At 39.5% G+C, this 10,835-nt stretch overlaps 1 protein-coding gene across 4 annotated transcripts; it reads left to right on the forward strand.

Moving 5' to 3' along the window:
- The first annotated feature begins 3,520 nt into the window (after nucleotides 1-3,520).
- Nucleotides 3,521-10,492, forward strand: LOC110894454 (protein BCCIP homolog). Of its 4 annotated transcripts, XR_002566326.2 has the most exons (10): nucleotides 3,521-3,667; nucleotides 6,276-6,458; nucleotides 6,535-6,614; nucleotides 7,177-7,401; nucleotides 7,495-7,704; nucleotides 7,826-7,891; nucleotides 8,355-8,444; nucleotides 8,522-8,578; nucleotides 10,023-10,293; nucleotides 10,397-10,492. XR_002566326.2 is itself a non-coding variant. In XM_022141682.2 (9 exons), exons 2-9 carry the CDS (start codon nucleotides 6,302-6,304, stop codon nucleotides 10,119-10,121), a joined length of 984 nt encoding a protein of 327 aa, XP_021997374.1. In that variant the 5' UTR covers nucleotides 3,521-3,667; nucleotides 6,276-6,301; the 3' UTR covers nucleotides 10,122-10,454. The 4 variants fall into 4 exon arrangements, 3 of the variants coding, with proteins under 3 accessions (XP_021997374.1, XP_021997376.1, XP_021997375.1); XM_022141682.2 differs by having other exon boundaries at nucleotides 10,023-10,454; XM_022141683.2 differs by having other exon boundaries at nucleotides 3,534-3,667; nucleotides 6,284-6,458; nucleotides 10,023-10,454.
- Nucleotides 10,493-10,835: the final 343 nt, after the last annotated feature.

Genomic DNA, 10,835 nt, shown 5'->3' on the forward strand with positions numbered 1-10,835 from the left:
TAGGTTGGAGTTTTCCAACGGGGCTACCCGGGGCCTGACCGCGTTTCCTTTGTCGTGCACGGGTTCAGTTGGCGCTTAGGTATACATTGGTTGTGGAGTTGGAACATTCCACCATGGCGGCATGTAAGCCGCGTATGGCAATTGAGAGCTTCCTTGCGCTGTTCCCTGGAAAGGGTACGCCGAACCCCCGTATGAGGGTAAATACCCGTAAGGGGGTGCATAGCAATACCCCGGGAAATATACCTGATTTCCTGGCATGACAGGGGCATTCATTACTCCGGCTGGCATGATGACCGGCTGGTGAGGTGGTGTAGATAACGCCGCCGTGAGCGCTGCTGAGTATAGCGGCGACATTGGGTTGGAAACCAACGGCTGGTAGTATTGAGGCGTACTGATTTCTGACACTATGGTACTGGGGCTCGCCGAGGTAATGACAGGGGTGGAGTGGAGGCGTGAAGCCTGTGCAAAAACAGTTGTCACCGGGGTGAATATGTTACTGCTAGCTCCCCCCAACTCCCTTGGTGGTATTTGTGAGGGCATATAGAGAAACGGACTTGTAACCACAGTCTGGGAAGAGACGGTGGTGATATTGTCAAAACCTGGGGGTGGTCCTTCTGCCTCAAACTCTGGATCGAACGACCTCGTAATGGCTGGGGAAGACTGTGGGACGGTACTGGGGTTCGCCCCTATCGCCAAATTACTATTTGTCAACGTTTGACCAGCCGTGTTCTGATCACTTGCCATGAGGTTCTTGTCGCTGAATAGGTCCCACGGATGGCGCCAATGAAGAAACACTGACCTATGCAGTACCTAGGGCTTCAATGATTAGTGACCCGAACGCTTGGCTGCAAAACAGAAACACCGTTAGGACTCGTTACAGGAATGAGGTTATTCCTGTAACCACCCTCCAGCGTGAGAATAAGTATTGGTTTATGAAAGAAGTTTAGGAGAAGAAGATGTATGAGAGCAAGATGATCATACCTTATACGTTTACCTCTATTTATAGGTTTTCCATTAGGGTTTCTTTTAACCTAGGATATATTCCGATAAGTTAGAGATTTACATGATCTTCCCGAAAAGTTGGAGATTTGGTTGTGCAACTTCCATATAGATATGGAAAGTTCTAGAATAATCATTTGTATTTATATTAATATAACAGGTTGTAACCGGGTCGGGTTGACCGATGCGGGTCACACCTCGTCAATAGTGATGGCGGAGGTGGGTGGCGACGGCGACGGTGATCGGAGGTGGCAGCGACAATGGTGGCGGCGATGATCGAAGGTGGGTGGTGGCGGTGATCGGAGGTGGCAACGGCGATGGTGGATGGCGGCGACGGCGGTGGCGGTGGCGGGGATGGAGGTGGGTGGTGACAACGACGGTGGCGGGTGGCGGTGAAGGTGGGTGACGGCGGCGGATGACAGTGGTGGTGGGTGGTAGCAACGGTAGTGGGTTGTGGTGTTGTTAATGAAGGGGGAAGAGGGAATGAAATGGAAAAAAAAAACAGGGGGGAGGGATGGAATGATTTTGAGGGAATCAAAATGCATTTTGGAATGGACGATTCCATTCCATCGACCAACCAAACACTCTTTTCTTCATTCCCTCTCAATGGTCCATTCCATTCCACCTCTCATTCATGCATACCAAACGCTACCTTATTTACTTGTGATTAATAAACAACAATAACTAAACAAAGTAAATCTCACTCATAACAAAATTATCTATAGGGTCAGAAGATATATATTTTTTGAAACAAATGCTGAGATTCAATCAGAAGAGATGGGATTAATCCGGAAAGCTTGTTTTCAAAAAGGAATATCATTTGGAACTTCCCTCTACAAGAAAATCATGGAATCTTCCCTCTACAAGAAAATCAGAAGAGGTGGTATTTGACCGGAAATTTTACAAGCAGAGAGAGGAAAAATAGACTACAATTTTGGAATAATCTGGGCTGTTTGTTTACCTCTTAATGAGGCTCTTAATGGTTCATACCTCTTACTACCTCTTACTGGTTCAACACTTAATGGTTCAGACTGTTTGTTTCACGAGTAGATGTCTGAATGGTTCAGACATGTGCCCTTGAATGGTTAAGATTTATACAGAGTCTGAATGGTTAAGACCTCTAATCTAAATTGGTCAGACATTTGCCTCCGAACGGTTAAGCATTATACAATCTCTTAATGGTTCAGACCTTTTACTAGTTCAGCACTTAATGGTTCAGACCTCCTCTTACTGGTTCAACACTTAACCATTCAGATGTTGCCAAACAGCCCCTTATAGCTTTGTTATTCCAACTTAAGCCATTTCCTTTTCCACCAATGAACAATGCCTCTAGAGTTGTGATTTTGAATAACCAAGTTGGGATTCCTCCGACCAACATGTTGTTGTCCGCCAATGAGAAATGGCTTAGACCCACGAAACAAAAGTCAAAGTCACGTGGCCCGCCCACACTAAGGTGTTGTTTGTTTTTTAAGAGGTAAAATGTCTGCAGTCTACGGATCACATCTGTAGAAAAAGTGGTGGACCAAACCTCTGCATTATGCAAGAAGAAGGTTGTTTGTTTTTTAACGTATGTGGACTTCTAAAATAAACTAGTGGTGGTATACGAACGGTGGTGGTGGTGGACGGTGGTGGTGGGTGGTGGACGGTAGTTATGGTAGACGGTGGTGGTGATAGACGGTGGTGGATGGTGGACGGTGGCGGCGGTGGTGGTGGTGGTGATGGACAGTGGTGGACGGTGGTGGTGGTGCTTAACCCTCTGCAGACCTTAGATGATTTTAGAAGTTGCAGGGCCAAGTATGCGCCAAGAAGAGCTCGCGCAGACGTTTTTTAATGAAACGTCTTCGAAAAAACAAACAGTCTGCAGATGGCAATGTCTGCGCAGCACAGACAGAAGAGGCTGTGTAGATCTTTTTTAGAAGAACAAACACCACCTTAGTTTTCTCTTCTCTTGAAACTCTGTTTTCCATTTCCCACCAGGTTCCGACAATTAGTCACCGTCTCCAACCGGCCACTTTTTGAGCACTACACACAAAATCAAGCCTACCTTTTGAGCACCATAACTGCCACTGACCATCATAACCACCACATAAGCCCTCTCCGATGCTACACACGTGATTTTGGCGATTGTGACAAGGTCTTTGGCCAACCCTTTTCATACACTAAATCCAAAACCAACACCACCATTTGTCATCTCCATTGCGTGCAACCAGCATAACTGCTATTTCCGAGCTAAAGTGTACTAGATTTTATAGAAGAAATCGTACCGGAGATGCTCGATTCCCATCGTTGGTGGTTATTGGTGTTTTACGATAGTTAGGGGTTATGTATTATTTATTTTAGTATTTAGGGTAGAATGACTAAAATACCTTTATGTCACTTGATTAGATTTAACTATGGAAATTAATTAACTTAGGGTTATAGGACATAACTTGCAAATGTTTGAATATATAGAGTACGTTTTTTCCTTTTGTAATTTTTAAAGGTAAATAACATAATTTGCTATCTGTTGTATCCTAAAGGAAGTTTTTCGTAATTTACAGCTACAAAATTACATCTTTACCCTCTCATTTTTTTCATCCTCAAACCTCGTCCTGAACCCTCCGCCGTCTGCACGTGACATCCGCCATCCGTACCGTTGATCATCCACCTGTGTTTCTGCTACCCACAGGTATACTGCCGTCGGTGGTGAAATTTAGGGTTTTATTAAAAAAAAGTTGTAACGTTCATTCTGATGACTGGTGAATTAATAGTGTTTGTTATTTAAAGTTGTGCTATTGACATGTATTGATTGGTTGACGTTTTTAGTTTCCACATCTGATGTTTGAAGATTAGTTGAATTATGAATTTATTATGATAATTTGGTTTATAGTAGTAGTTAATTTCGGTTCTTTGATTAATAATAATGTTTGGTGTTGGATTGTAGTAAGAAGTTTATGCTAATATATGTTTGATTTTATGGTTTTAAGGGTACACTTTTTGGGGTTAATGTGCACTTGTTTCATATGATATTATTCACTATGGAAAGAGTGGTTGTTTTGATCCACTACCCACCCCGTCTGACCCGCTCTTATCACCACACCGACTAAGCTGGATCCCTCGGGCCTGGGAGATTGGAGTTCTGGATTCGCCACTATTAGCGACTCTAGTTCTGAACCATGTAGTCAAAAGCGATGCTCCCCTGGTGTTAAATTGCGTGATGCGCTCTGATGCGTTTGGTCCAAAAATCTGATGCGCGATGCGCTCTTTATAAAAGAATATTAAAAAATTATTTGTACATAAAAACTTATAAAACATACTTAAAGTAAAACAAATGACGTAATAATAAGGTAAGAGTTGTGCTTTTTGGTTCAAATCAAGCTGTGATGATGCGCTCTCATTAGTGCATCGGGCGCATCATGCATTATGCGCGCATAATGCACGCATTTTGAAACCAAGGATGCGCCTGTTGGATTAATGCTGATAAATATATTTAATGTTTGAATTAACAAATTAGTTTATTTGTTTGGTTTATGGGTTAGGTTTATTTGTTCATTTAAAAAGGGTTTGAAGTATATGTTAGGATTAGTATTGGTGAGTATGAATATAGGTCTAGGGATGGTTTATTTCGTGTGTCAAGTTTGTGAGTTTATAAAAGATAGTCCATAGCCGAGTATGGCATCAATCCGGTGCGGTGCGTTTGTGTTTATCGAAGATCTGGGCTAACAGCGCTTCGAACACACGCTGGGGTGACTGTCTTGATCAAACTCAAGTGAGTCAAGCACCTCAGTCCCGGCGCATGCATATTCAGGCACCGAAACTGGACTAAAGAATATCTAAAAGCTGGAAACGAAGTTTTAAATAGAGAGAATGAGGAGAAATGAGCCTGTTTAGGTGCTGCTCTGGAGACATTAGGTCAGTATTTCAGGAAATAGCCCTAGTGTATTTGGCTCAGCTTAACAGTTTTTGTTGACAAACAAAGGTAGCTTTGTGGTCAAATACTAAAGGATAATGGATGAGTAGCCCAATTAATTACCTTGGAATTATTCTCCACTAATTATCGTTATTATTGCAAATTTGTAACTTTTTTTAAGACAATAGTTTGTGAATGTAAGGGTAAAATTTGTATCATAGCATTGCGTTAATGGTATATATGTTAAAATCTATGCATCGATTAGATAGTGTTTATCAGATTGTTCGTATATTGCGTTTTTTTTAATTATGTGTGTACAATAGTATTAAGTTCTTGGTTTTAAAAAGCACACCTGAGGCGCAAGGCGCACTAAGGCGCAGCTTCTGGGGCTTTTTCGCTCAGCGCCTTGTGTAATTACAAGAAGTGCCCAGAAGGCGCAGATTTTTGGATTTTTTGGGGGCTTTTTGGCTTGAGGCGCGCGCCTCATGTATCTGAGGCGTTTTTCTGCAGAAAAAAGTTGTACCTTGGGTTTTTTGACTTGTACATGTAAGTAAAATGGTATAAAAGCCCTATTTATAGCTATATATAGGTTAAAGGAAGTTAAAACCTAAGGGATATGTATGGGATATATAAAAAAAATTATATAAACACCTTGCGCCTCGGGTACGAAAAGCCCACCGCTTTTGCGCTTTGCGCCTCAATTTTAGACCTCGTCGCTTTTGTGCGCCTATCGCTTTTTAAAACCAAGATTAAGTTATTAGTTTATAAGTCTAGTGTATATTTCGAATTTTTGTTTTTGTGGTTTTTTGTCTCAGGCGTGCACTTTCTTTTACTCTTGCAATTTTTTTACTCATGCACTTTTTTTTTACTCTTGCACTTAGGCTACAGATGAGCCCTTTGCGCCTTGAGACTACCTAGGTTATAAATAAATAGAGTAAATTTCTTTTGGCTAAAATTAGTGACTTTAAGATTGCCATTGGTCTTTTGACTAGCATGATTTCATTTAGAAAGGCTACACATTCGCTGCTTGATCATGAGCACAACTTTGTGGTTATTACCTTAAAGATATTTTAAATGATGAAGGTTTCACGGATAATACTGGAGTATCTTTACTTGTTTCGTTAAGTAGTTCGTGTTCTTTGCGAGTCAATATCTACTCTCTTGCTATGTAGCACTTATTATGCAAGTTTTTGTCTGTTAATTCATTTTGTACTAGTTGTATTTTGTATAAACTTATTGTATATTAATTCATTTTGAAGTGCGAATCAGTTGTATTTCGTATAAACTTATTGTGTGTATGTACGTGACTTTACACTCATGTATATTATATATATATATATATATATATTGTATTAAAACTTACATGTTTGCTATATGATCTTTGAAGTCATTTAGGTTGCATGTACAATCATAATGCCTCGTAAGCCAACAAAAAGAGGTCACTTACGATATACCCAGCCCGCTTTCTCTCGTTTGGCCCGTTCCATGGCCTTACTTAATTCTTCCCGAAAGCCCAAACCGAAGAATAACAATTCCACAGTACACAATAAAGCCACTTCGAACTCTTCAGGCATGAACTTCCCAATTAATATTATTTGCAAATTGCAATCGTACTTCAATTACTATAACATCATTCATTCTTATAGGTAGCAGAAGAGAAAAACACGATACCCCAAAATCAAAGATAAAGGAATCACATTCTTCTTCTGAAGATGAGGACTTTGAGGTAACGTCGGTTTAGACGTTTAGTCACCTATATAAAGCTGAAATCATAATATACGTTCTGTTCTTGGTTTTAAATTGCGTGATGCGCTCCGATGCGTTTAGTCCAAAAATCTGATGCGCGACGCGTGATGCGCGACGCGAGCGCATCACGTATGTGATGCGTTCTTTATAAAAAAATAGTTAAAAATTATTTATACATAAAAACTTATAAAAACATACTTAAAGTAAAAATACTGACGTAATTAGAAGGTAAGAGTTGTGTTTTTTGGTTCAAATCAAGCATACTAAGATGTTAATCATGGAAAAAACCAAACACAGTTCATAAAATCTGGAAAAAAGCATAAGAAACAATGTTGCGTGCATCAGAGCGCATTATGCGATGAGCGCATTATGCGAAATGCGCGCAATATTCTCGCATCACGTAAACGCATCGCATCAGCTGTTGCGATGCGCTCTCATTAGCGCATCGGGCGCATCACGCATTATGCGCACATAATGCACGCATTTTAAAACCAAGGTTCTGTTGAAGTTATATTTTTGTTATTTGTTATTTTATTTTGAAGGGAGTTGTTCAAGCGGATTTTGCGTTTTTCGACCCGAAGCCCGATGATTTCCACGGAGTGAAGGTCCTGTTGCCGACGTACCTCGATAATAAAGAATGGGATTTAAGCGGTTTTGTAGACTTAATCCTGCAACAAACTACTGTGGGAACCGTAATTAAGATCGAAGAAGATGAAGATAATGGAATTTACGGTTTTATTTCTGCTCTTAACATGCAAAGATATAAAGTGAATATTTCTTTCCAATATCCAAGAATCTTGAATTTTTGTAAATTTAAATTGCTTATGTAACTGGAGATTTTTTTTTTATTTTTAATTCAGGATTGTAAATGTATGATGGAAGTGAAAGAGTATTTATTAAAAGTGTGCCAAGATAAAGAAATAAAAGATAAGTTGAGAACGTATTTCGGAGGACAAGCTGAGCATGTCGGTCTTGTGATCTCGCAACGCGTTGTGAATCTGCCACCTCAGCTTTTACCACCTTTGTATGATGGACTTTTTGATGAAATCTCCTGGGCTATTGAAGATGAGGTTAGATGAGAACAATATATTTAATTTATTGTCATTTTTATTAAACTCAAATGTTTATCTGACCATCTTTATGAACCTCATGTATTCTTAGTAAGAATTTCTTACTCTTGTTTTTTAAAAGCCGACGGAGGAGCTTAGGAAGTCGTTTTGTTTCAAATATTATTTAATTCTCAGCAGAGTCTATAAGGTAACTTTGATTAAAGAGTTAAATGCCATTTTAGTCCCTGTGGTTTGGGCCATTTTGCCAGTTTAGTCCAAAGGTTTTATTTTTAACATGTGGGTCCAAAAAGGTTTCACAGTTGCCATTTTAGTCCACTTGGTTAACTTCATCCATTTTTTCTGTTAACGAGAAGGCCAATTCGGTCATTTTGTATGTAATTCTTGTTAACTAAAAGGGCAATTCAGCCATATAAAATGACCGAATTGGCCTTCTCGTTAACAGAAAAAATGGATGAAGTTAACTCAGTGGACTAAAATGGCAACTGTGAAACATTTTTGGACCCACAGGTTAAAAATGAAACCTTTGGACTAAACTGGCAAAATGGCCCAAACCACAGGGACTAAAATGGCATTTAACTCTTGATTAAAACTAACATTTCTTTCGGTCAACATTTGGACTATAGTAAACGTTTCGTTTTAATCTATTGTAGCATAAGAATGGAGACCAGAAAAAGAAAGATTGTAGCACAACTGAAGAAGCTATAATTTACTTGAAGCCAGAAGATGAAATATTTCACAATGTACCCCTCTACTTCTCTTAATTTCAAATTTCACAATTCTTTAACGTGTAGTTATAATAGTTTTTCAACTGCTTCAGCTTAGTGCATGGTCCTTCTGCTTTCCTTTGCGTACTCAGCAGGTCACCACCAATGAGGCAAGTCGCGGTTTTTGTTCTATCGTTTTTAATGCATACAATCTCCAAATTCATTTTATTTCACTGGTTGGTGGGTTAAAACCGATATTAATCCGAAAACACATACCCGAAAAGTGTGTCAGACACATAAACCTAAACACGAGACGGGTTTTTCCATGTTGACACGAACACAACCTGTTTAACGTGAGGTTTTTATTTTATTTTACCTTTGTTACATATTAATTAATAGAGTAAATTACGATTTTGGCCCCTGTGGTTATATCACTTTTACCCTTTTAGCCCAAAAAAGAATTTTTTAACATCTGAGCCCCCAACGTCTTTATTTCTAACCCTTATGGCCTCACTAACCCCATCCACTAAATGTTAGGGGCCAAAAGGGTTAGAAATAAAGACGTTAGGGGCCAAAAGGGTTAGAAATAAAGACGTTAGGGGCCAAAAGGGTTAGAAAAATAGATGTTGGGGGCTCAGATGTTAAAAAATTCTTTTTTGGGCTAAAAGGGTAAAAGTGATATAACCACAGGGGCCAAATTAGTAATTTACTCTAATTAATACTATAAATTACAACCAAATATACAAATGTAAACCATAAAACCATGGTTGTAAAAATCCCTAGGCGCTAGTCGGCCGGTGGGGTACCGACTAGCGATTAATCTGGATTAGTCGGATTGGGATTTATATGTAATTTTCAGTTATACAGACACACACATTTTTATCGGTAAATATTTTAAGTTGACTGGTTTTAACCCCTCCTCGACCCATTTTTTTAAGTATACAAGATTAATCGCCGGAATCTACATGGTTTGGTTGGCAACTGGCTGGAATTTACGGGTTTTGGCTGGAATTTGTCTGGAATCGCCGATTTTTGGCTGGCTGCCTAGGGCCGGCTACCGATTTAACGAAATATTACTCGGTGACCGGCCGACTAGCGATTAATCGCCGACTAGTCCTGAATTTTACAACACTGTATAAAACATACTCTCTTATTTTTTTGGAAAAAAAAAGGAAAATACTCATTTAGTAAAAGCTACAACATGAAACAAATTTTTTTGTTACGTTTATAAGAATTAACGGGTAAATTGGATCAACCCGCAAGCCTATTAGGTTGGGTCGACCCAAACCTATTTAGTAAAAGCTACAACATGAAACAAATTTTTTTTGTTACGTTTATAAGAATTAACGGGTAAATTGGATCAACCCGCAAGCCCATTAGGTTAGGTCGACCCAAACACGACCCATTTAGCTAAACATGTTCCCGGGGTCTGGCACTGATATGTTTAGACTAAACCCAAACTCACGAATTTTGTGTTAGGTTCATGCCATGTTAGAAATTCACATCGCTGACTATAGTCGAAAGCATATAATTTTTGTAATCAACATATTACTTGTATAGGATGTTATTATCATCATCACATCACATCTAACGGCATAGTATCTTGTCTTGCAGCTTAAAGACTACCGATCAACAGGTCTACTCATGGCTGTTGAAGCGACCCATGTCCCAAATTTCCGACAACAATTGCATTCGTTACTTGATGAGTCATAGCATGCCATTAAAAGGCTTAAGTTTTTACATGATTTGAAGTTTTAACCACCATATGCCATTCAAAAATGCATTCTGATTTCTGAGTTGTCATTTCACATCAATGTGGAGTGGAGAACTTGTGTGGGGTGCACACCCAGCTGGTTCTATGGTCCATTGTGGTTGGTTTTGGAAGGTGAGTGGTTGGGGACCTCATCTGGTCTTTTCTTTCTCCCTTAAGATTCTATAATCTTTGTTTCAATAATTGATACATTTCTTCATTTGGGTGTAATTTGCAGTTGGGGAACATGAGCATAAAGCATACAACTAACAAAGATATCTTTGTCTAAAGTTTACTAAAGCAATTATCTAAAACTTGTATGTTATAGTGGTTAGTAGTGAGTTGGACGGGTCGGGTTACATATAAGTTTGGCGATCATGATCTTATCTTCTAATCAATAGGTTGATTTGGGTAATTTAAAAATTACATTTGGGTTGACTCAAATTCAGCAAGTCAGAATGGGTCTCTTTTGAAACACTTGCTAACTTAAAACGAGTCAAAATGGGCGAGCAACATCCACGACCATCGAGCGTTGCATCCACCACCTAAAAATGGCCACCGTCTTTGACACTCGGCCAATGTCGCTGTCCCACCAATGCAATCACCATCGCCGCCAACACAACCCCCACTGTCGTTTACACTATAAACTGATTAAACTCCACCACCCCAATTGTCAT

The sequence above is a fragment of the Helianthus annuus genome, chromosome 12 (genome assembly GCF_002127325.2).
Source record: "Helianthus annuus cultivar XRQ/B chromosome 12, HanXRQr2.0-SUNRISE, whole genome shotgun sequence".
Taxonomy (NCBI): Eukaryota; Viridiplantae; Streptophyta; class Magnoliopsida; order Asterales; family Asteraceae; genus Helianthus; species Helianthus annuus.